Source organism: Idiotropiscis lumnitzeri, chromosome 8 (assembly GCF_059441095.1).
Source record: "Idiotropiscis lumnitzeri isolate Australia: NSW breed Sydney's pygmy pipehorse chromosome 8, RoL_Ilum_1.0, whole genome shotgun sequence".
Classification (NCBI taxonomy): Eukaryota; Metazoa; Chordata; class Actinopteri; order Syngnathiformes; family Syngnathidae; genus Idiotropiscis; species Idiotropiscis lumnitzeri.
Genome location: NC_142398.1, coordinates 9,835,579 through 9,862,735, shown reverse-complemented (window position 1 = coordinate 9,862,735; position 27,157 = coordinate 9,835,579). Strand labels below are relative to the sequence as shown.

The 27,157-nt window shown below is 39.8% G+C and overlaps 1 protein-coding gene across 6 annotated transcripts in view; it reads left to right on the top strand.

The window, feature by feature from the left end:
• Positions 1 to 27,157, top strand: part of npnta (nephronectin a) — a 50,436-nt gene that overhangs the window by 1,934 nt on the left and 21,345 nt on the right. Inside the window, exons 2-6 of one of the 6 annotated variants that reach the window (XM_088302903.1) lie at positions 7,058 to 7,158; positions 13,153 to 13,203; positions 16,284 to 16,376; positions 21,416 to 21,499; positions 25,927 to 26,046. In XM_088302903.1, coding sequence (XP_088159029.1) covers positions 7,058 to 7,158; positions 13,153 to 13,203; positions 16,284 to 16,376; positions 21,416 to 21,499; positions 25,927 to 26,046 — 449 coding nt within the window. Of the gene's footprint in view, positions 1 to 7,057; positions 7,159 to 13,152; positions 13,204 to 16,283; positions 16,377 to 21,412; positions 21,500 to 25,926; positions 26,047 to 27,157 lie in introns of all 6 variants that reach the window. The other 5 variants (XM_088302902.1, XM_088302905.1, XM_088302904.1 and 2 more) reach the window with 5 other exon arrangements.

Below are 27,157 nucleotides of genomic sequence, written 5' to 3'. Positions count from 1 at the left end.
TGACGGCAAAAGACAGCAAAGATCCATTTTTATTTTTTTACTTGGCTGGTAGTGAATGTTAATGACTCCATTCTGGACATTTTTGAAATGTGGAAGGGGGCCGAAGTCTCCTGTTTTTGCTGTGCCGTAAGACTGACTAGCAACCTGTCCCGGGTTTAGTCCGGCTTTCTCCAGGAGCCAGCCGGGATAGGCTGCAGCTCTCTGCAAAATACAAGTATTAAATGTTACATACATAGCATTCAGTTGGCCTTGGCTGACCCTTCCCCCAGTGATTTAAATGCGTAGCGTCCACATTACACCACTGACTGCTGGCTGCAATTGTTGAGCTTATTTCAGGGATGGGCAACTTAAATGCTGGAGGGTGCCATCATTTTCCATTTGTCCTACCGGTACCACATAGGACCACGCACCTCCGAACCAGATGTGTTGCAAAAAGGCCATTTTGGACTTTTGGACAAAATGCATGCACACGTGCAAAATGCGTGCTCTTAATATATTTCATTTTTCATAATATATTTCTCAATGCAGCAACAAAGGGTCAGTCAGCATTGTGGATTTAACTAAACCACAAAACCTTTTTTTTTTAACTAAAGTGCTCTAGCTTGATATCAACATAGTAAGGAAAACATGATAGACAGACTAATGAAACAAGCATCATAGTGCTAACCCTTTAAGTAACATATTTAAAAACAAATGGTGCAGCAACACATGTAGGCACACAATCTATATGCACATGTTTACTATTCGCGACTAATTTTACTGCACCATACCGAGTCAAATGTGAGACTCTTCTCTGTGTGAGCGCGTGCTTAAATTATACTGTGTTTTACAATGTGGTACAGTCTAATTTTTCTTATATAAAAAACATTTTCCCAAAATATTTTTTTAGGTAGGCTGGAACATAGTGCCATTTTCATTTCAATGATTTCAATGGGGCAAAATTATTTCATTTAAGGAGGGGGAGCGGGCAACACACTCTTTATGTAAAGGTGGCACTAAATTAAGAAAGAAATGATGTCACATTAACCATTGAGTTTACTTGCAATATTTGGAGACTATGATTTACAGATGAAAGCGCAGCTAGTGTAGTTGCTCTACCCACTGGTGATTAATATAGCGACATATTTTCTGAATGGATCAAGGAGCTGTGCTTTTTTTTACATATGTGACACCATGTGGATTTATTATTTTTTTTTAAGTAAATGCATGCACACCCACGCACACACAACAAATAAGAGTGCCCGGTCTGCAAAATTAAGGTGGCACGGTGGGGAAGCAACAACAACAATCCGGTGCAGATGCCGTTGTTCATGTTCTGACATGAAGCGTGTTCGCGCAGACGTGGAAGACGATGTGCCGTATCGCAAAGAATGCATGTGACCGAGATTTCCATCTTCTTCAGAAAACTCCATTGATGGATGATGTTTGTCCATGTTTTTCCCACGCGGCATGAAGCATGCTACCTGTTTCCTCTTAAGCAATTGGGTGGAATGTATTAGAATGCATTTGTGAATATTTGAGAGTGGAAATAAAAATAAATATCAGAGATAATGACATTGCACAAGTGTACACACCCTCTTATAACGGGGTATATGGCAGTGTTCAGATTTAACCACTCTGAAATGCTTGTTAAATGGGTGTCAGTACGGACACGCCACCTTTTAAAGTGCCCGTAATCAAGCCCTCAATCAAGTTCAGATGTTTTAGTTGGCTTTTGCTTTTAGATGTAAGTTTTATGCTAATACTGACTGGTATTTGGACCTGGTCATAATTCCTCCACATTGCCTGAATTTGGTTGAGAGTACTCAAAGTGATCTTTAAGATGATTCAAGCGGAATGTATTTTGTGTTGAGTGGTTCCCTCGATTGTATTGAAGTGTTAAACAAATGTCTTCTTTCCGTCACGTGCGAGCACTCACTATAACAACGAGGCACTCTTAAGCAACTGTGCCAGCCCAAAGCCAAAGTTCACTTTTTTTCTCCTGCTCCCCATTATTTGGTCTTTCTCTACTTGGAGTGCAAACACTCGTGAGCAACAATGAGGCGCGGTAAAGCCGCCATACCGACGGATTTTCCGGATGTACTTTCAGGGTGTCTGCATTGTTATCATCTTAATTGCGCGTCACAATTGCACCTTATAACCACAGAATGCGCTCACATTATTATGTGGTGGGATACGGGCAACTCCCACTGGGGCCAAGGTGCATCACTGGGCCCCAAATCTCTTTTTTTAAATATAAAGGGGGAAAAAACATTGTACAGATTTGTGCCCATGTTTGTTTTCAACTCAGTTTTTTCACTTGACATTCTCATGGAGGCTGGTATACGTGATCAGATTAAGCCAATGAAAGCAGCATGTGGTGCATTACTTATTTTTTTAAGACAGAGATTGAAGTAACTGTAATTGTGTGTGCAATTACGAGGCAGTTTGCGTTTTGTACAAGTGGGAGCGTCGCTGCTACGTCAGTCACAAGAGTTCGCGTACTGCATTCCATGAGTCTGCTCTCTACGACTTCTATTTCTTGCAAGAAACTCGGTGTTTACTAGAGTAACATACCGCGTAGACCCTTTTCAGTAGATGGGTCATATTTTTGGCAATTGATGAAGTACAATGTAAATACTTTGTACAATACATAATGACTCCTCATTCATCTTCAGCGTTCTTTAGGCCTTATTAAAAATGTAAATATACAGCATGAGGAAGCGAGGGAACAGATTAAAACACATTGTAATTAATTTCCATCCGTGGTATTACTCACGACACATCATCCATAATCACCTTGGCGACCGGCGGCGTAATAACACCGATAGATTTCTTGCATGGGCCATGGTATGTGAGCGTAATGATCATTTCCATTTGCCACCATATTGAACGTTATTAACGCCTCAGCTGCCGGAGCCGCTTGTCAGCGTGCTCATAATTCGCCCTTCTTTACGGTTCAGGTTTGATATGAATTCATTGAGAGTACACATCCACACCTCTTGAGTTTTTGGCGGGTGGGGTGGGATAGGAAGTCATTTATTACCCGCGCTCTCTTGCTTATTGCGTTTTGCAGCGCGCGCCTAACAGGCTTATCCTTGTGGCCCTGAAGGGTCCTTCACGGCCCACATCATTTTGCTCAGGCTTACGCACGTACGAAAAAAAAAAGAAAGAAAAAGAAAACTGCTGCTTTTCATTCCACTCCGGGCAGTGCTGACAGCTGATTTCCTGTCTTGTAGTGTAGCCCAGCCACAACTCTGCAGCAATAAAATGACAAAGTTGACTCCCACCGGGTGATGCTGTTCGGTGTATGGCACGTTTGGGCTTTCCGTGCTAGAGAATCACTATGCAAAAATAAAGCATTACCTGCATGTATGGCTTGAGCAGCAGTTTGAGACGCCAAAAAGTCTGGCTTCGAAAGGTTTATGAAAACACTAACAACAAGAGAGATACAGCGGAACCTTAAGAGGCAAACAACATGATTATTCTGAAACAATACATTTTAGGACTAAAATTAAAGATCAATACATTTCTGTTTGCGGTGTTAAAGTGTATAAGAATCTTGATGATGACCAGCTACCTCTCAAGTGTAGTTGACAGGAGCACGTTGCGGCAATGTTAACATGTCTGTGGAAAACTTTCAAAATCTGTGATTCTCAAATTTTGTTGTTCAATGTTTTAATGAGGTATAAAACCGTTTATTTAAAGCCTTGATATGATGATATGAAGTTTGATGTTTTGATGATGTTTTGGGTTATTTTACAATTATTATTATTATTATTTCGGTGTGATGTTTGAGTTAATTGCTCTGAATGGGTAAAAATGGTAGGCTTCAGCATGTGCCTGATTGAAATAAATTGTCTCTCATTCATTCATTCATGGTCTAAACCTTACAAAATCCATCTGTCCTTTTAGTGATAGTGCTTACGCTCATGGACGAGTTGGGGCCTAACCATGCTGACAATATGGCCAAAAGCAGGATACTAGTCAACACAGGGCATATCTAAGCAAACAACCATGCTTCCATTCACACCTACAGACAATTTTGAGTCTTCAATCTCTAATTAGAAAAGTCAGGTGACTCATCGATGCGTCACCTGTACCACTGCATTAAGACAAATGAGCTTCAGGTTGACTAGTCTCCAATCATGTGTCTTGGCCCCAACGCAGACACCTCACTGGAAGCAACGAGTGATTGGCCTTTGCAGCAAAGCAGCAGCAGTGCCTCAAACATTTGGAAGTATTTTACATAAAAATCAGACTAGTAGCACGGCCACTTGCAAAGAATGCATTTCAAGCCTCAAATATGTTAAAAGAAGAAGTGCTTTACACATCCTTCAGCCTTAATCATCATGCCAAAGGTCAAACGATAAATTCACCAAATAGCCTCCTGTAACGCAAAAAAGAAAAAGGATATACTGCAGCGTCTGCTTCGATGATGAAACGAAGACATTCAGACAACCTATTTCTTGTGTAAAGAAACGGCCTTAACCATGGAAAAAGGAAACGTCCATGTAGTGTTTTGCACAACCATCAGCCTTCATCGCCCAGACACCTCCTTTCACTCCTTTCAACTCGCTCCCACCCGAGTTACTCATCCAATTGCACTCAAGCACCTGCGCAGTCCTGTAGCAAGTGGTGACTGCAATTGTTTGCATGAATTGTTCTATCAGTTCCATAAGTTCTCAAGCTGTAAATGTGATTGAATGAACAAGACGGCGGGTGGGGCGAGTCCAACCCGAACAGTGGGAAGAGGGAGATTGGAGGCGCAAGGCAAGTTGTGTGAATAACTTGTCAACAACTGAAAAATATCAATGGCGTTTCGTATTATTGCTGCCATTCAATCGCAAGGCACATATGGACGAACAAACATTTAGCCTCGCATTGTCATTTGTGGACAATTTGGAGTCTTCAATTTTGGGCGACAGAAATTAGGAACCCCCTCAACCGGTTCATGGCAAATTCAGTTGCGCACACACAACGTCGATGTCAGCTGTTTGCTCGGCCTTCCACGCACACAATCATCATGGTATTCCTTCTCATCAATTATTAATGGTAAAACTTACTTTGCACCTTAGAATTAAGCAGCGTGACTACCGGTTGATCCACAATGTCAGAAACACCTTTAATTAATGTGATCACACCTCTCGCTAGTTACTCTTTATGATGACCGCCTTGCACTGTAGAATTAAGTCGAACGACGAGAAATAAGCACTGTGGTAGCTTTGGTGGCGCTCGCCAACTGTCCTTGTGTCGTTAATCCTTTTCATATGCTCACTTAGTTGAAGTCTTGAGAAATTTGTGGGGGCATTGGAGGATTGTTTGTCATTACAGGGGTTGAACCGTCGGAACGTTACCGCCGTCACCCCCCGAGCGATGTGATTGGCAGCTGGGGACACTGAGGGGGCTCTCATTAGCATTTCATCATGTCCCCATGAAGACTTTAACAGGCCATCTGAATGCTGAGTGACAGTCGCACTTGGCTGCGAGGCTTTTGTCTATCGGAGCTATATAAAGACAACCTGGTGTCGGAATTGCGTTTGCCCGCCAAGTGCTATGTGATTAGCTGCACGCTTTTGCATCATGCAGTCGAACCTCAAAATAAAAAATATGTCAGACAGCATCTGTCCTGTCCTGGCTGTTCTGTACAATACGGCAACAGTGGCTGATTGTCACAAAAGGATGGAATGTGTGCTGCAAAGAAATATAATTGATTATTATTTATTTCTGGGACTGGGCAATTGATAAAAAAAATTTTGAGTTTTGCCTCTCATGATCATAAAAACATAATGGAAGAAAAATTATTAAAGTGACACTCCAGCGGACCATTGGCACTTATATAATTGGTATGCAAGTAAAAATGACAACAGTACTAAAATTCACCCTCCTAAATGACTCTCTAGTGATTTAAGGGCATTCGGGTGATGAGAAAAATTGGCACGCCTCCTTTTTTTCTGTCTCACCTGTCTACGTTACAGCAAGGGAGGTAAGCATTGAAACATTGCTCGGTTTGTCTAAAACGGCAACCAATCCCCACGAAACCTCAAATGCACACTTCCAGCTGTGAAAATATAAAAGCGTTCTGCACATCATTTTGGATGTATTGACATCATACATGAGCTCATATGATCACCTCCACGAAATGAAAAATAAAAAAATATAATCGCTCATCCCTCTAATCCAGGGGTGGGCAAACTTTTTGATTTGCGGGCTACAATGGGTTCTAAAATTTGACGGAGGGGCCGGACCATATGGATGCAGTGTTTTGGTAACCTCACCTCATTGGAGAAAAATAATACATTTAATTTTAAATGAAAGTGAACAAAAGCATTACAACAATATATATATATATATATATATATATATATATATATATATATATATATATATATATATATATGTATGTATGTGTGTGTGTGTGTATTTGAAAAACCACAGTATTTTGAAAATATAATATTATCAATGTTTATTCATTTAATTTTTTTCAACTTCGGCGGGCCGGATTAAAACGTTTAACAGGCCGCATGTTAAACGTTTGCCCACGCTTGCTCTAATCTCTGTACAACTATTTACGACGCCCAATCGATTTATCCACCTCAGCCACAAAATCCGCTGGATTAATTACAATTTTTCTTTCTCTCTGGGAATAAAAACCAAAACAATTGATGTCAATATATCTGGCCGTGCAATCCCAAACCCAACATGTTTTTGTCATTGTTTTAAATTCACTCACGTTCTTCCTCTCAGAAAGACTCTGGTGCCTTTTATTTTTAAATATCATGAAAAGGTCTTTATATTGGCCCCAACCTAAATATTTGCCCCAATTCATGTCCGGGTCTCTGTTGTTTCCCACTCTGGATATGCAAAATACACCAAAAAGCATAAAGTCATGTTTTCTCTAGAAAGTCATCTTTTTGTTCATAATTTACATGTAAACTGCCGTTCTCTGCTTCATAAACACACAAACCCAAAGTACCGTGAGCATCTGTCTAATGGAATAAAAGCATCGACAATCCCCGCCTGCCCTATTCGGACATCTTAATTGGCGCCAAGATCATCATGTGGCTATGTTTTACAGGTGGCCGCGGCAGATGGCGTCGTCCAACGGGCTGTGCCGTTACGGCGCCAGGGTGGACTGCTGCTGGGGATGGACGCGCCGATCTTGGGGTCACTGCCAGCGTGAGTGCCCGATTAATGCCTTTGTGGGAGGAGGAGGTGGGCTGGCGAGGTGTCAAGCTGGGTGGTTAAAAAACAAAACAAATAGATGCTATGAATGAATCATGAGGTGGCTTTAGCTTGAATACTGTAGATAAAGGGCTTGGAGAAGCATGCACATGCTCAATGGTGAGATGGAAAATCGGACGCTTTTCCTCGGCAGAGTAACTTTTGGCTGTTGCTAGAGGTGACCAAGGTGACAAAATTAATTTGTTCATATTGTAAAAGTAAAAAAGTTCAAACTCTGAAAAGTGCTAAAGAACAGAAGGAAATATTCGTTTTTAAGATCAATTATGTACAATATAGTAAACCTTCACATATGCATTTTTTTTTCTTAATCAACCCTCTGTTGTTCACAGAAAAACTCACGTATTCACACTTTTGCTGCTCAGGCCGAAGCTAATGTTAAAACTTTTCACTTGGTATATTGATGTCTTGATGCCAAGCAACTAAACGGAATTGAGGGGAAGATCTTCATTTAGCTAAAGCTTTAGCTTTGTTGACATTTTGTGGCATCGATAGGCAATTTGCAAACCTTTTCAGGTTCACGTCTACTACTAAGCAATTTTTTATTATTCTCAGGAAGGCTGCGATCCCCCTTAACTGTACTCATTTTGATGGCCTGGCACAATGGAAATAATTAAAAAAAAAAAACATTTCCACATATAGTTTTTCAAGTTTCATCAATTGACATAGTGCTTGTAGTGTAAAGAACGAAATAAAATCCCATTATGTCACGTTATTTAAGAACCACCAAGTGTTATCTCGATTTCTTTGTTTTCTATGTTCAGTGGGGTTCAGGTTTCCAGGACTAGACCAACACCAGCTAGCTAGAACGACTACAACGTCTGTTATGGGTGCTTTCGGAAATTCACTCTGATGCCCTATCGCCGCTCTTTAGGGTGGTGTGTTCAGAGAGGCCGTGTGCGCTCCCCTCGCATTAATTTCTAAACACAGCCTATGTTATAAAACAAACAGGAGCTCATGCTTGAACTGTTTTCACCTTTACTGCCTGACACACTTGGATGCACCATGTCTCCAATTGAAGCCGCTACATTGCGGTCCGGGACTCCTTTTTTGGGGCTCCCTGAATAACCGAATGGCACATTTGAACAACACTCTGAGTTTCAGTGTGTGCTCAAAAAAATATTTCCGAATGCACCCAATGTCACCGATAATGCCCAAAGCGACACTCATACGCATTGCAGTGGTTACCAATGCTCTCTGAAGGATGCAGATAGTGTGTTCTTTGGTAGTTTGACGAGGCTAGCGCTAAAATGCTAACATGTTCATGAATGCTCTGTGCTGCTGCTTCACTTGTATAGTGCTCTGCTCAACCTGTAAGCCTTTTCTACTACAGGAAATGAGTGATTTCTTAGTTAGTTAGGTATGTTGATCAATTAGCATAGATGGGGGGTGGGGGGGGGGGGGTAAACTGTCTAAATTTGGAGGGAAAATGCTCACTTCCTGTGGTGGGAAGAGGCAAGGGTTCATCGCTCTGCATGTTTGTTGTTGTTTTAATACAGTCCATTATTTGTGTTATTGTTGAATTTAATTTTGTATATATGGAGAAACATGTCGCACACTGCTGTTTGTGGTCAAAAGTTGGCCTCCTTGATGAATTTGTGGCTCAAAGCGTCCTTTCGGCGAGAAAAGAGTGAACTCACCCTGGCCTCAGCTAGTTTTGCATTCTTTGGTCTTTTCTTTCCATCCAGATAAATTTAAGGTCCTTCCAAGACAAATCTGCCTTTTTAATCCTCACCCCGATCCCAAAACAAAGCATGATATTGTCCCTACTTCTTCACAGCCTTTCTTTTTTTTTTATTTTTTTTTTTTTATATAGAACAGCCCATTCTCATGAGAATTTAGTCGGAAATCTCTACAAAATAAACATCGTATTCATTTATGCATTGTTGTTATTGTCTACTCATTTCTCATGAGAATGTGTTGCTAAAAGCATGTTACTGTATTTATTAATAATCCTTATATCTACCCAAAGAAATAGCTATAGTTTTTCATTATTAAAGAATTAACAACGCATGCCTCGGGATGACCAGCCAAACAGCAGTGTGTGAGCCTCCATGCTGCTCCGGAGTCGCATGTGTTCTGTATTGAGCTCATCCATCAACAGAGTTTAATGGAAGGCCACAGTCGTTGAATTTAAGCAGGGTAACTTGCACATTACTCTGTCGGCAGTAATTTCACTTATATCGCATCTTAAAAAAGGTATTAACAAAATCTTTAAAAATAAATGGTGTCATATTTTACTGGAAGATGGCCACATTCCAGATGCCGTTAATTTTTGTTATGACGACATGTGATCACTGAAATTAAATTTGCACCTTTTATTAAATGCCATTGAGTTTGTGGTCCATGCACCAAAGTATGGTTAAGTCATGAATTCTGATTCTCAATAAGAACAAGTTGGTTGTTATCTCGTTCACTGTTTCACAATATTCATCGACAAAATTGTCACAAAAAGTATGTAAACACTAATATTAATTATCTTGATCTCATCTCATTTGAAACATTCTGTACACTTCATGAAATCCGAGCCTGTTCGGTTGAACACAAAGCTATTATTCAATTGCTTTTTTGAATTGTAACAAATGGATACATATTTGTCATCGATTAGAAGAGCATTCCATCGTTTTTTTGGTTGTTTTTTTGACTAACAGAGGTAATAAAAGGCAAACTTTTGAGGTTGAAGTTGGGAAAAAGCACCCAAAAACAAAAAAAAAAGCAGTTTTATCCCAAAAATTAAATAAATAAATAAATAAATCCCAAATCCAAAAAGTTAAATCAGGCAAGCCAGGCGTCTAAAAGTGAAATATGACTTTTTGTTAGTGTGGACATCGCCTGACATTCATTTACTTCAGACATACATTAGTATTCGTTGCACGTCCAAGAAAGAGGAAAGAAAAGGAGAGTAATCATGGCGGTGTGAACATGACAAGCTGCTTTCAGGTGCTGCTGACCCTCACTTCTGATGGGAGAGATTACAGTAGATGAGCTAGTGGGTTCATGCAACTCCTCTGCCAGGATAAAAAGGATCACTTTTTTTTAAATGATTTCTATCAACTAAAAAGAAGGCAGGAGAGAAGAAGGAAAGCACCAAAGAAAGTTGAGAAAACGAATCCCGAGGTGTGAGATTTAGAGCTTTAGCGCACAAGAGACTGAGGAAGACGAGCTGCCCAAATTCTTTGGCAGGCTTCAACTGAGTGTTTAATGTTCAGACGCTCCGGAAGCTGCACTTGGAGCTTCTTATTCCAACCAGCTGCTGTCGGGATCATTTGACCGCAACGGAACGTTTTGAATGAAATTTTTAGAGGAAATCACCCAGTGATTCAACAACGAGAGCTCTAATGCCCGGCTCAATCAGCGAATTGTGATTTGTTGAGATTTGGAAAACATTTTTCTTTGTAGAAATGATATGTTCCCGATAAAGACTTGTAACTGTATAGACAATTTTCAGGTTACTTTAAGTGAACATTTTTGCCTGTTCGTTCTGTTTTTGTGAAATTTTAGGACCAGTCATCGTAAACTTGATGCTTGCAGAGATTTGCCCCCAAATCACAGTCTGTCAAAAGCTCAAGTCTGCCAACTTGAAAAGTAAAATGCACCAAAAAAATAGATAATCAAATGATGGTTGAAACAAAAATTTTAGTTTTCTTGTGTCAGAAACAAAAAGCCTTTTTGGGGAAAAGTTTTTGTTTGATATCTCCGATTGAAAATGGAGACAAAGAATGTCCTCAAATTAAACTTGATTTTTCTTCAACTTTGCTTTCGTATCGTTTGCTGCTCGGCGAGCCCCTTCTCCGATTGGCTGACAAGTTCGAAAAGACTTCAATCCACGTTTTTAACTTATATTTTTTCGGAAAATGTTGGTCAAATAGCAATCGTACGTGTTCTCGGGCTTTCCACTGTAGACTCAAATTAGTTGTGATAATCCAAACCACATGCCAATGGTCGCTACTTTTCTCATATCCACGTTCACAAGATCCGTTTTGTTGTCGTAGCAAAAAATCAATTCTAGGTCATTCCAACATGTCCCATCCATTAAAGCCAATGCAATGTTGTGGTTGCAGAAAAAGAACACTAGCAGGTCCAATATCAATACAGCGATGAATAATATTGACCCGTCTAGTGGTTGTGTAACCGCATACGTAGGCGGGTTAGAAGGAGGTTAATTTTCGTCCCAGACGGGCCATGTATTGGTTTCCCGGTGGGCTGCACAGCCACTGAGACCAGGATTTTGTTTGACTGGCTTTGTTTGGACAAACACAAAGATTATGTTTCCACTCGGTCACTTGAGCTTTGAAAGGAGCGATTTAAAAAAAAAAGAAACTGCCGAAGCGATTGCGTTTTAGTTTCACTTTGTCGTTATAATCTGCAGGTGGCCTTCTTATCGCTTCATTTTTCTCGGGTTCCGCTTTTAAAGTGTGTCTGCTGCTTGACCTGATAAGTGTTGAAATAAAGCCTTAACGGGTATGTAATAAACATGAAGAGCAAAACATTGGCACTTATATATATATATATATATATATATATATATATATATATATATTAATTATAAATATTATCTATAATATTTGGCAAAAACAACGTTCAGGGCACATGCCTCTGATTTTGACAAATTCCTTTGGAAAGTTTTCAATCAATATGGTCGCTTCTAAACAATTCCCGACTTCCTGTTCAGTTCTGTGGTTCGAGGACCTATGATGGACATGTCCACCTAATTTCAGGTTGATCAATGAAACTGGTGCTTTCCAATGGGTCACTCCCGAGCCATTTTGGGTAGTACAGTAGTCGTATTCTGGACCCCTAAAATCGTGAATATACCCCAGGATACACACACTTAAAACATTATTTCGGGAGAATGTTGCGGGCCCTCGAAAAGCTGTTTAATCCTCTGAATGTCTATTCATAAACACCTGCACGGTCAGGGCACAAACAAAGTGTTCTTGCTATAAAAAGCTTCACAAAGATGCGGTTAATTAGCAAGTGTGAATTTGCATGTACCATTTGCGTTCCTGCTGCCCAAGCGACTATAACAACTAACACATGCGACTCCAGAACTTTAAGGCTATTTTTGTTTTTTGTTTTTTTTTGTTTGTTTTTTTTTTGGAGGGGGAAAAAAAGTCCCATTTCCACTGAGTTCATTTCACAAAGATAAAATGTAGAACCCAGGAGTTGTAAATCATGTTTTTTTTATGCTAAGTCAAGTCTGTCTGTTACTAGACTAGCGCTTGTCAAGCTTCAACAAGTGGAACAGTTTCATTGAAATTGGTACTCAAGATGGGCATAATGGTTGATTAAATGATTCTTTAAAACAGGTGTGGGCAAACTACGGCCCGCGGGCCACAAGCGGCCCGTTAAACGTTTTAATCCGGCCCGCCGCACTTGAAAAAAAATGAAATGAATAAACCTTGTTAATGTTTTATTTTCTAAATCCTGAGGTGACAGATATTTTGTTGTAATCCTTTTGTTCACTTTCATTTAAAATTAAATGTATTTTTTTTCTTAGATGCGGTGAGGTTACCAAAAACACTCCATCCATCTGCTTTTGTTCCGGCCCCCTTTGTTAAATTTTAGAACCCATTGTGGCCCGCCAATCAAAAAATTTGCCCACCCCTGGTTTAGAATATGGTCATTTGGTTGCAACCAGTAGACGTGGTAGTCATTTACTGTCAACTAGTTTGCCTTTTAAAGAACAACTTTAGTCATCACCACAGCATTCATTGTTTCCATAGTTGAAGAAAAATTTGTCAAAAGTCCATGCCTAGTTGACACTTCAAAAAAAGTGTTTTTAATCGTATGACATGGATAATTCATTTGGATACTAGAGTGAACTGTACATTTTGGTGGAACTGGGGCTTTAAAAAAGTCACTAAACATCTCAGATTGTGTTGAATGCCTGCAACTGTGTTCTTGTCTGTCTGGCTGTTTGTTTTGCAGCTCCCTTCGACTTAACCCACAGGCTAGTCGGGATAAGATGCCAGCCCCAAGGTTAGCTCCACATGTTGCCCAATCGGTCGTATGATCGCTGAGGGAATCTTTATATATAGATTCAAAGTCACTCCGTTCACCTTGCCGCCTAAACTCTTTAACCCAACTGCAGTGGAAGTCCTGAAGTGTCCTGGATGGTTATGGCCATGCTCCAACTGGTCCTGCAGTACCAATAAAACATTAAAGTGGTGCGCATTCAGTTGTTCAAATTTGGTTACATCACCGTAGGAACAGAACTCAGTCGTAAACAAAGAATCCCCTGTACCGGGACTCCATCGGATGCTGCTGCTCGGAGAATTCTGATTGAGAGTTGTCCAATATTTTCATATCATTTGTAAAAAGCGTAGCTTTAAGTTGGCATACCCGTGGGCGATTGACATCACTTATTGCTCCCATTCATCCATTTTCTAAATCACTTTTCCTCACGTGAGCTGGTGCCTGTACCAGCTGACTTTGGACGACCGCCACCCTGGACTGGAACCAGCTAGCAGGGCACTTACAAACAACCATTTACACTCACAGTTGCATTTATGCTTGGGTTCCTGTAGAGTCTTCAATTAATCCAACATGTACTGTATGATTGGAAGCCAAAATACCCAAGCGATCATGGCAAGAACATTTAAACTCCACCCAGTAATGCCAGATTAGCGTTTCCAACCACGAACTTCAGACCCGTGAAGCTGACATGCTGACTTCTATTCCACCATGCCTTGCTGTTATTTCCTGTCCTTTAGAAACGGAGATGAAAGAATGCTCATCTTCAAAGCCAAAAATAGCCCTGGTTCCCCCGCTATCGATCGCTTATGTCATTTACTGCCATCAAAGTAGAATGAATTTACTTTTTGACGTCTATATCCGTCAATGGCAGTGAATGATTTAAGCTAATCAGGATGTTACCATAGTTGTACACATAATGTCCAAACATTCCCCAAGTACAGTGAAAGTGTGTCACCACTTGGATGTTGGTGTTAATGGAAGGTCGGTCCTACAAGCTATGTTTGGCCTTCCAGCTGCTGAAGACTTTTTTTTTTAGTTCCTCCCATGGTTGATCGACACTGACGGCCTCCCTGATCCCTTTGCCAGCTCCGAAACTTATAAATACTCTTGGAGGCCCTGCTGATGGCCGCCTCTGATCTGGCTTAGCATTCCTCTGCGTTGAGCTAACTTGGCAGCCGCGGTTCCTTTCGTTTGACCTGCTAACAAAGCGCTTGTTTCCAGGCGACTTTCCAACAGCGCCATGATGGTCCAGTGGACATTTCAACTATTCAGCAATCTTTTTGTTTGAGCAAAATCACAGCAAAAATGAATCAGTCGAGCTCGGGAAGCCACACCCCCAAAATACATACTGGCCAATCAGGAGGTGTCATTTGTGTTTGTGTCCACTCTCTAGCAACCCAGACATGGATCTACACATTAAATGACGTGTGCAATTCAGCTGCAAGGATAATGAAGTGCTGCATCCTCGAGTGAAAATATAAACAATGCTTTTACTTTTTTTTACACCTGCTTGTAGTAGGCTCCCTGCCTTGTCGTCATGGTTACCATACTCAGAAGTGACCCAGCAGTCGAATGGCGGGGCAGATGAACACTGGCTCATTGGTGTCATTGATTATCAAAAAAAGTGCTATGCAAGTCTGATTTATTGTTACTTTCATGAGACAGGACTACCACCTCAAAATAGGTTAATGTCAGTGAGAGTATAATTTGTGAAAAGTGTAATTTAATTAAAAAATATGGTCCCTTTAAATGCCAATTATGGTTTTAGTTTGTGTCGGCATCCGCACAAATGACGCGAGTTATTTGGCAAATTTTAAAGGATCGCTCCTCTTGTAAACCAGATGTATGATATGATATATAGATAAAGTTAGCATTAGCTTGTCAAACCGGCAACTTTCGGGCAAACGTTTTTCATGATTTGCCAGCTAAGCCAACGAGGCTAGCTCAAACCGGTTGTGAAATTTGGATATTAATTTTAGCTTTTAAATTATTTATGATGAGCAACAAGCAGAAAACGATCCAGCATTTTCGTCCTCCGTCTGCATGATCAAATCAAATAAATAAATAGATAAATAAAACTTAAAATTAAAACATCTTTCTGAATATGATGCATGCTCTGTATTGAACAGGGTCTAAGATTTAAAATAGATTAAAACTTTATTTAACTGAACCTTCTACAAAACCTGTAACATATCAGAAATATGTACTATATACACAGTGTTTTTACTTTTTTTTAAAGTAATAAACTATTAGGCAATCATACACGTTCTCCCACCAGAGTTGTAATTGAGCCTCCTGAGTTAATTGTCTTTGGCAACAGCAGTGTACACATCAGGAATCAAAGGCAAGAGCTAAAAATAAAAAAAATAAAAATTAATTAATTAATAAAAATAAATTCAAGTCAAGTCAATTTTATTTGTATAGCCCTTAATCACAGACAGTCTCAAAGGGCTTTACATAGCCACAATCGACATCCCCGATCTTAACCCCCATCTTAAATAAATAAATAAAATAATTTTATTTGTGGTTTTTCACTTTTTGCGATTGGATTCTGGTCCCCATTAACCGCGATAAATGAGGGATTACTGTAATACATATTAACATTAATTGGCGTTATAATCAATTCAATATCACTTGAGCATTGGAAAAAAAAGTTACTTCATTCTCCACGCCCATTGATAATAATACTTTTATTTTTTAAGTATTTGATTAATTGACTGCTTAACCCAAATAGACCATGTGAAGTCAGTTTGAAAATCCTCATTTATTCTCGTCAAAATGGTAAAACATCAAGTTGTTGAAACTGAAAGTGTCCACTTTAAAGCACTTCACTGATGCTGGTCTCTCGTTTTTATGACAAATGGTGTCATAAATATAAGCACTGTATGTGCCTAAGCTGTAAAAGTGTCAATAGAATTAAGCATTGCCCCCCTAAAAATCTATCAAACCACCATAAACTATCTTATAGGATTAAATCCTGTCCCCCATAATTGCACCATACTGCTGCTTTACTGCGTTTTTAAAAGCCTGGGTGATGAAGCGGTGGAATGAAACTCCTCTTTCCTCTCTGAATTCCCACTCAGCACTTTGCCAGTCGGGCTGCAAGCACGGAGACTGTGTGGGGCCCAACAAGTGCAAATGTCACGCAGGATTCACGGGGAAGACCTGTAATCAAGGTAAGTGAGCTGAGCCTTTTAACATGCTGCACTCACGACAGGTGAATTAAAAAACAAAAAAAAAAACACATTGCCCCGTTCTGATAACAATGAGGGGAATTCTGCGTGAATTTGAAAGATTGAAAAAGAATGGATTGAAAAAAAAAATGCAAGGAGAAATCTGTTTGTATTTCATTCAGGATCTGACACAACTTAATAACATCTACTTAAGAAATGCTTAGCTACAAATAGTGTGCCTCGGACCACACACCAAAATATAACCTCTCAAGATAACCTTCTCGCGACAGATATCTAAAAACCGTGACTTCGAACAAAAGGGAAAATTAGTTGATTATCGGAGTGTGTACCCTACTCAGTGAATTCCTGGTGATGAACTCCTCAATGTTTGTGTTAAACTCCTCAGCCAGTCAGTGTGGTGGCGTTTGGTCACTGAGCGGAAAACCCCTTCTTTTCATCACAAGAGTAGAACGAGTCAATCGGGCTCAAATAGGGATGAGTGTTTCTGCTTTCCCTACCAAGATAAAATCTCATTCACTGACTACAAAGCTCACCCTTTTGTGCACTTTTTTGTGCGGGCTAGCCACACTGACAAGTTTTAAGAGAGAAAAAAAAACTTCTTCACTGAGGAATTTACACCCTCAGACAGGAAAAGGATAGACTGTAATTAAAGGCGAGAAGGAGAGACATTGAGATCCTTTCCGGAATGTCTCCATGCATGTTGCGCAATGACAGTCATGGCTAACCTAACCAAAGGGATGGCACTCCAGACCATCCCGCCATCTTTTATACCACTTGTCATCATTAGGATCGCAAGTGAGCTGGCTCGTCAGCTGACTTTAGGTGAGAGGCGGGGTGCACCCTGGAATGGTTGCGAGCCAGTCGTAGAGTACCCATTGAAATTAGATCCTTCAAGCGCCGTTTGGATAAAAATAGAGCCGGACTGCCTATCAAGGCGTCATTCAATAGTGCAAAACTGAAAAACGACTCTGACAAACTTGTACAAAGTTAAGTTTAATTGCAGAAAATTGTCAACTTTATTTTAGCCAATTACGAGCCCATTCAAATTTAGGTCATCACAAAGTCGTCACTGGTCGCGCACGTCCTCAAACATGTCAACACCCTGAATTCGCTGCTTGGATAGTTTTAATTGTGCTTGAAAGTGAGCATCAAACATGATATCAGAAATGATGTCATTAGAGTCATCATTGTGATGACGTCATTCTTTTCCTATTGTCATTTTTAAATTAGTTTAATTAGAGTATTCATTTTATGGTCATTTGATAATACATTATTTGAAGCCACAAAAATATTTAAGGGCCTCTTGGAAGCTGAAAGAGCGGCTCTCCAAAAAGCTGAAATTCCCATTGCAAATTTGGCGTGATTATCGTTGGTGCTCAATGAACGAGGTAACTGACTCTGTGCAGTCAGTGTCTTTTCTATCCATCCAAAGGGTTGATTTTAGTTTGTAAACGTCGCTTTCATTTTGGGGTGTGTATTTATTCGCAGGTGCGTTATTCGCAGGATTTTACGGTTAATGTTTTAACTTTCACGTTAAAAAAAAAAGATAAATAAATAAATAAATTGTGTTGCGGTTGACCACTCATGCACTGACGCCTACTCAAGACTATTTTATCGGAATAACTCGCTGAACTCATGCACCATTATGAAGCTTTCAACCCAATTTTCCTCAGCATTTTTGCTCCTGGAGACAACCTCGGGTGTTTTGAGCCAGACCACGCTATGGAAGCAGAGTGAATTATTCACCAGCCATAGATTAAACTTGCTCATTTAAATGCATGCCTTCATTAAACATTGATTAGGGGTTTACGATTGATGCGCGTGGCAGCCTACGCGCCCCTTACCAAGGCGAGCGCCATAAGTAGCCCGCCGGCTGGCGCGTGCCAATAAAGGTCAAAGCGTCACCCCTGCCGCCCCATTTAAAGCTTTTAAATCATATGATGACCTAGGAAATTAAACCGTAGCTAAGAGCCTTGATCAGTAAATGCAAATGAAACATGTCTGCAGTGCACCTGCATTAGTAAATGGACACGCATTCCTGTGCTTTAAGTGGGAGGTGAAGGCAGACACATGACCCTGCAGGCGCTCAGACCAACAGTGCTGTTAAACACTCAACAGATGCAACACACAACACAGGAAAGGTTGAGCACTTTACACAATGCGTACCAAATGATAGGAGTTTTTATTTTTTTCTTCTTATTATAACTAAAATCACAATGCATTCTAACTAAATTATCAATCATTTTATATTACCTCGCATTGTTCTATTTTTGATTTTTTTTTTTTTTCATTTTATGTGACCTGATGGTTGCTTTGTGTTGTTGTTGTGACACATTTTTTTAAATTATTTTTGTAATTTATTTTATTGAAAAGAAAAAAAAAACATTTTGAAACAAGCATGTTACATTGACTTTAATTGAGTGCATCACAACCAACCACCTTTTTCTATTTTCTGAATACATATATATATATATATGTATATATTGCTTTATTTTATGTTTCTTTATTGTAATAATACTGTTATTTATTTATTTATTTATTTATTTATTTATTTATTTATAACATTATATAACACTGTTTGTTTAATTTTTTTCTTTTTCTTTTCTTACACTATTTCCTGGGCCCTAAACTGCTTACCGATGTCCAACTTAAATAAAAATAATATTGAGAATTGAAGGGGAAGTCAACCCCCAAAAATACTTTGCAATAAAACATTCTATGTGCTTTCACTAGTCTATAATATTGTGTTTGTGAAATATAAGTTCGGTAGAAAAATCCACCGTTCAAAGCCATTTCTGGGAGCGGCCATTTTGTCAATTCTGTCGACTAAAAACGACATCACAGTTGCTCAGGGCGCAGGTGAGGACCAATCACGGCTCACCTGTTCTCTGAAGCCGAATTGTCGTTAGCTGTGATAGTGATGAGAAGTGACAAAATGGCTACTCCCTGAGATGGCTAAAAACGGGTGGATTTTACTGCTTAACTCATATTCCACAAACGCATTACTAATCAGAATATTAATCAGAATAACGTGTTTAGACTACTAGGCCTGCGTCGAACATATTCTTGTAAATAAAATTTTGGGATTGACTTCCCCTTTAAGAACTATAACAAAAACTTCTGGTTTAAAAAATATATTCCACTAATATAACTGGCATTAGAATGATTACTTCAGTAAAGAATGTCTTGGGTTACACATTTTTTCCAAGTCTTCCCTACAACAACGTGCTCGGATCTCATTTATCCCCCCCTTAGAGGGTCTCATTATGCATGGCAAAATGCCTTTTTACCGCCAGCCCCATCTTAGTATTTATACGACTTCCTTTGCTATTTCCGTGCACACAGTCTTGATAGGATTGCATATAAATGAATCGTTAAACAAACGCCTGTCAAGATCCACCTCCAGATGCCTGCAAGCGTTTGGGGATTTTAATCACGCTGTGCAAATACACTCATCACCGCCATAATCTGTCCCGACAATTTGGCGGCACCGACCGGTGGCAGACGCGACTCTTCTAATTAGATGATTATTGCGTGTAGGTGACTTTAATGAGGTTGAGTTGACCCTCTATTTAAAGACTTAGCTGAAGGTGCCACGTCACCTCCATCTTCAATGTGGTTTTCCAAATCACTCTCGCTTGTTTACAGTCAAACACCTGACACTGTTTTATGTACAGGGCGGGCCAGGAGTAGATACTGTTTCATTTTTTTAAATCTACTTATTTAAAAAACAATGCGGGTTTGGTCATTAAATAAGGTTGGGAAAACGTAAAGAATTAAGAAAAAAAGGATGTAGGCAGGAAGGAAGAATGCAAGGTTGGAAGGAAGCAAAGGTGGAATGAATAAACAAAAGAGAGAAAGGAACAAAGGATGTATAAAAGGGAGGAAGGACAAAAAAATTAAAAACTGTTGGAATGATAGGAAGGTAGGAAGAATGGAAGGGTGCAAGACAGGTCTAAAGAATTAAGGAAAAAAGAATGGAAGGTTATAAGGAAGGCTAAAAAGGAAAAAAAAAGGTTTTATGAATGAAGGAAAGATGAAAGGTTGGTCAACGGGAAGGAAACAAGGATACTACAAAAGCAAAGAAGGATGAAAGAAAAGGAAAGAAGAAGATAGGAAGGAAACAAGAATGATATCAAAAGAAGGAAGGAATAATGGTTGGACGGAAGGAAGGAAACAGGTGGGAAGCGCACTTCCTGGTCACCACCCACACCAAGCCGGTCTTAAAACCCTGATTTGAAACCTTAACTCTTGTTTAAATTGAAATGAAATCATAAATTTGAAAATCTAACCTGGAGGCTTGAAACCATAACTTGATCGCAAAACCGAGGCTAGAAACGTACCCATGCTTGCAACCTTTATTTGAAACCCCAATCCTGTCTCAAAACTTTACTTTGAAACCGTAAACTTTAATTAAACTATGTCATTCCTTACAGAACAACGTCCTGTTTAAAAATGCATAATAACACACATATTCCAAACAATGATGCAAACTAGTCATTGTAAACGTCTCCTTTTGAACTCATCATGTCCAAAGCAGTCCAGTGTGGCGTTATCGTGTTCCCGGTCACATACAAACAGGTGTCTGGTGCCGGAGGAGAACATAGTTGGACAGGGAGAAAGCAGAATGCCTAAAATTCCTCAGGCTTAAGCGTTTGTCGTCAGGGCGATGATTCGCTTCTTTAAATGGAAGCAGTAGTCTTTGAGCCTCCTGATGCGCTTTACCGAAGGATGGTACAAATCCGTAAGATACTGTAATTCCCTTAGATCCTGCTACAAAAACAGGAAGGGATGAACGGCTGGCAGGAGAAAGAAACCACTTTCTCCCAAATGGCCTTCTTCCATGTGCATTTCCACCGGTGTAATCCTCTTTACTGCGTAATGTTCCTCTTTACTTTCCAGGAATGTGGTGGTCAGAGGTGTTCTAATCCACTGCCTTTTCATTTTCTTGTCCCTCCACCACTTTTTTTCTCTTTTATTACCTTCTTCTTTCCACCTAAACCATCTTTTTTTGCAAGAAGAACAGCCGGACTATTTGACTCCACCCATGTGGTCCAGTCACCTGCCCATATTTCTACCTGTGGACCATCATCCCGTGACGGAGGGTGAGATTTATACTTCCGACGTGGTGCATGATGACGGAGTTGACGTCACTCTCCACCTCTATCACTGCGGACCCCGTCTTTAAGGGGAGGTCGCAAGAAACTCCAAACTAGAGGAATGTCCGCATGAAATGCCGAGCATGCGTTGAGCCGAAGCATTCTCTTTTGTCATCTTGCGCTCCTTAAAGGCTATTCTCCACCTTTGGATGCCGCTCACGACCACTCCTTTGCCGTTAGAACAATGCCTGGAGAGTTAATCCCAGAGAAAAGGAGCTCACTTCTGAGATTTATGTCTGTAGAGAATGCAGCACGGCATACCTCGATGCCCCGGAGTACACGACTCGCTTCACTTCCGATTACATGGCGAACACCTTATGATGGGCATACACTGTGAAAATTAAGCTGTATTCAACCCCAACACACTTTTGATTATTGGTTGAATTTATAGTACAGTGAACCCCACCAACCGTATTCTTGGATTTTGTTTGTGGCATTTTTCCTCCGCTATTAAAGCATCGGGGCTGTATCTATAATATTCAAAGATGTAATAAAATACAAACAAAGCTCTGGCTAATCGGAAAGTAATAATTAATATCAAGGATAAATGTTAGATATTTTAATTGAGATATTAGGTAGAAATTGTCTTTTAAAGTATATCGCTAAGTGTTTAAAGAATCTGACTTTATTTCTGTCTGATAATCTGACTAATTTTTTCCTGTATTCATATTTATTGAGGTACACCTATATACAGTAAATGCCTTTTAGCAACGCTAAGCTAAAAGACGGCTTAAGAGAGAATGGAACTAAAAACGACAACCGTGAAAGACAGCAACTGTTGTCTGTAGCGTATCTGGTGACGTGATGAGTAACAAATAGGGCAGGGACGGGAGGGAGACAACAATGAGCTAATAGAAAAGACTGAAACAGGAAATGGGTAGCGAGCTAGCTAGAAAATGTTGACCCCGTAAGGAGGGGACCTGACTTGCAGAAAATGGGACAAGACAGTGCAAGACGAGGTAGTGAGCGCGGCAGTGCTACACCCTTCGATGAAGGGATGCCACAAGTAACAAATGGGACAGGATAGGACATGGTTAGTGAGCTAGCTAGGCTAGAGTGGCGTTTATACGTAGCAAGTAGCTAATAGGACAGGACAAATTATTGGTTTTGAGCTAGGCAGTATTACTTCCTGCGAGGAAGAGACGTGACGGGTAACGAGTAGGAGATGACGAGACGGGCAGGCCTTGTGTAGTGGTGAGTTGGGGATTTGAAAACAACACTTGAAAATGTTCCAGTGTATGCCGCCGCTCTCCCTGCTTTAGCGTTTCACCACCACACTTCAGCCTTGAGCTATCACACTTACAGACTTTTCTCTGTCACTTGTCACAACTTCTCAGCATCGTATTCTTTTCTCCTCACAGGCTGTTTGGCATGTGCTCTCCATCGTTGTTGGGGCCCGAGCACCAGGTGTTGCAAAGAGCCTCTTAGAATCACCATATTATTCTTTTGATGGATGAATTGCCTTTTGGGGGGGTGCTTAACAATTGTGAAATCTTGTGACCTTGTGTACAGAAAATGAGTTGTTTTTTTTTTTTTACTTCACTGACCAATGTGAAATGGAAAGGACAAATTTATCATTAAAAATGTCTTAAGCCCACAATTGAAAAGTAAGTCAGTCTTTTTTTTTTTTTCTTAATTTATTTGATTTTTTATTTGTTTTTTTAAGCAAATTCTTGATCTCGTAATTTGGCCAACTCCCGCGAGGTGATTTGCGCAAATGAGCCCCAAATGGAAGTAACCAGGCCACGTGAGCTGCCCGCTCATCATTGCTTGCAGCTTGAATTTCAGTTTGTTTCAAGCTCGGTTTTCAGCGCCACAGGCAAGCAAAGACCCCAACTGAACGCCGTCGCTTTTGAGTTGTCTGTTGTCACAGTAATGAGAACACCCGCCGTCGGCTTTGCTGGGGAAACGCGCTCATTCGATGGACAGACAGCGTTAATTAAAAAAGTGAAGAGAGATTTTTTTTTTTTTTTAACATTTGCCATGAATGCACGCGCACAGGTGTAGCGCGTTAAGATGAAGCAGTTAAATGCTTCCCTCTGACAAGAGCAAGGCGGCGATCATATGAAAGTGCAGGTAAATTATTTTTGAAAACACAGGTGGTGTTGTGTGTGCGTGTGTGTGTGCGGCCATGCAATGTGATTTATTATTGAGAAAATATGACCTGCAGTTGACCTCTTTCTTTTTTTTTCTTTGATTCACTTTTGTCAGAAAAGGCACTAATAAGGAGCCAAACAAAACTTTTTTATGACTTTTACTGAGCAATCCTCATTTGACAAGGAATGCCGCAATAACTATATGAGATGTTTTTTTTTTCTAAGCATTTTTAGTTCTTGTGAGTGACTTATGTTTGCTGAAACACTGCTAGTGGTAGTGCGGACAGGGAACGCATTCCACAGCTGTATTCAAAGCTAATGCCAACTATAGTCACTCATTATTCAGCCAGGCTTTAGGAATCCGCCAGCTGCTATTAATAGAATAGTTCCATCATATGTCCAAATGAACCCGTGGTGTACAGTACGTTACATTTAGAAGGTATGCGGCAGTCCCACCAACAAAGCAGTGCGCACGTGTCCATGGTGTTGAAGTTGGCATCATGTACAAAGCAGCCGTCTGACCCTACCACCTTATGATGATGGAATCTAGACGAGCCCATGATGCTGTATCCAAGATAAAACAGAGTTTATTTACCAGTGTCATGGTGACCAATGCTGATGTTCAGTTTGCTCCCAGTTGATCTTGGGACTTTGTACTCTTTGTTCGCATGTGAATGATTCCATTTGTACTCTCATCCTTAAGCTCTTCTTACACGCTCCATAGCACCGATTGAAGAAAGCTAATTGGCTCTCTTTTTGTCAAAGCTGCTGATATAATAGTCTTAAATATTAATCCCTTTAATTGATGGGAAAAAAAGTATTGTTTTGTGCTTCCTTGTTGGATATACGTCAATGTAGGTTATGTTTAACTGAGAGTCCCCACAAGGCAGGTTTAGTTTTGGACGTGGGCAGGGAGACCAAGTAAAGTCTGGATTTATTTATTTATTTTTTTTAATTTAGTTTTTTTTTTTTTTTTAAGTGAGTCACAATACTGTAAATGTACAGGTTTGTTATAGCCTCGCCCTTCAGAGACACTTTCCCATCCGCAGTTGAGTAAATAAATGCCCAATGAATGCAATTTGTAGCTGCACAAATAAATTAAAGTGTGGTGCAAAATTGTAGGGCATGATATTGCTGCCACTTGACTAAATGTGGTTTGTAGAGGGTCATGATTTAATGCACCCGTGGACTAAATTGTTGGATTCACAATGTGAAGGACTAAATCAAAGGCCATTGATTTGCTTCAGCCTCTTCTGCGTGTGTGACGCACAGCAGTGTGCAGTGTGCCCAAGGAGAAAGCATCAGAAGCCATTAGTCACACCCGCGCTATTTCACACCGGGAAACGTCAAAATAGTCAGCCATCGGGAAGTCACTTCGGGAGCTGATGGGCATAAATAAGAAATAAAGCTGTCACATTTGCCTGGTTAAAGCATTTAAGAATAACGCGTAAAAAGAAAATGAAGTCGTATCAGGGTAGTTTCTCAGCTCGCAGACAGGTCGAAAGAAGCGATGACAGTGACGCCGCTGCAACGACGGAAATGAGATTTATACTGTTATTAGCTCCACCTATGCTCCCGTCATCAAAAATATCTCTTGTGGAAAAAAAGTGCCTAATTTTTTCTGATGGGATTTTTTTTTTACACGCCCCATGGGTGGCCTGTCAACATGAAAGAAGCAAAGAATGATGCACTGCTTTTATGAGAGACAGCTGGATGGCATCCCGGTGAACTTGCCATGAGTCAGCCGAATTTAATAACATCTATCTATCACGTGCAGCTAGCTTTGAGAAATTCAGTAAATTTTAAAGGTTGGGAACTTTTAAAAGGGGGATCAATGAGACTAAAGCAGGAATTTCCCAAGCAACCATGTTTTTGTTTGACAATGAAAGAATATATTTAAAAAGTTTTAGTTTGAGATAGTTTGTTGAAATGCCATACTTTTCATTTGTATTGTTGTGCATGAATGTCTGCTTATGACAAAATAAATCGTTTGACTATGACACCTTTCAATTCATGCGTCCAATTTGGAATATTCTCAAAATACCCCGAGGAAATTGAGCGTAAATTTGGCAACCCGATGTACGGTTGACTTTTCCAGTAACTTCCAGGCTTCCCGTTGAAGAAGGTGAGCTCCGTGGGCACGTCCAAACATGTCGTACCTCTCCACAAACACAGACGGCTCCGCCTGAGTGGATCCAACCTCTTCACCTCTGCCCTCCCTGACTAATTTCTGCTCCTCCCTCGTTCTACTGACGCCGTTTCTCGTCTTGTCTGCAGATCTGAACGAGTGCGGGCTGAAGCCACGGCCCTGCAAACACAGGTGCATGAACACCTACGGCAGCTACAAGTGCTACTGCCTCAACGGCTACATGCTGATGCCCGACGGCACCTGTGGAAGTATGTCTCTTAAAGTAAACGTGCGGCCAGCACATGTATACAGCAAAATACAATTAGCCTTTCATATGCCTCACAATTACAATAAAATTAAAATTAAAATTAAAATTAAAATTTAAATTAAATTTAAATTAAATTTAAATTACATTTAAATTAAATTTAAATTAAATTTAAATTAAATTTAAATTACATTTAAATTAAATTTAAATTACATTTAAATTAAATTTAAATTAAATTTAAAATAAAATAAGTGAATAAAATCCATATACATATTTTCAATATCGGCCACCAACAACAGAATTATGCTGTACGGTAAATATACAGATATTAATGCAACAGCAACAAAAATAGTGAGCAGCATTGTGTATGGCAAAACAAATTGGACATGAAAAAAAAACTTAGTCAATTCCAAACTATGGATACTTTATATGTAGATTTTGTTTCAATAGTCCGTTTGTGGTAAAAAAAAAAATACTCGATAGTATACTATGCATGCTTTATGTTGCTGTATGTGAACAAAATTATCGATAACTATAACGATAATTATCAACAACGTTGCACTGTATGTAGTAAAAAAATTGCAACTGAAAAGTAATTGAAAACACCCTCAATGTTAACTCGTCTCTAGACATTTTGATTAATAATTAATAAAAAAAATAACGATTAAAAACTCTAAAAACCATACTGTTGTGTGCTTATTATGCAAATGTAAGCGTGAATAAAATCAGCACGAATACTCAGTGGCGGGGCGTCTTTTGAATGTTGCATGGATCTTGTTCATGTTTGCTAATTTCTGAAATGTTGCTAAACTTTTGTTTTAGTAGTAGTATCAGTGCTGTGATTGGCATTACCATGATCGAATGAGCAGTGCGTAAAAAACTGACTGAATTAAACGGCAGTCAGCTCAAACAGGAACACAGGACTTTGAAATGCAGCCTTGGATGGTTGTAATGAGCTGGGATAAGCTTTTTAAAGTTAAAAAAAAAAAAAAAATCTTGCGGTCAACAAGTGATTGTAACTTTGCTGACTGATTGACAGATTGTCGATTTGATATGAGCAACACAATCCATTTAGGGTCGGAATGTAAGAAACCTAAAATCTATAGGGATAGTGT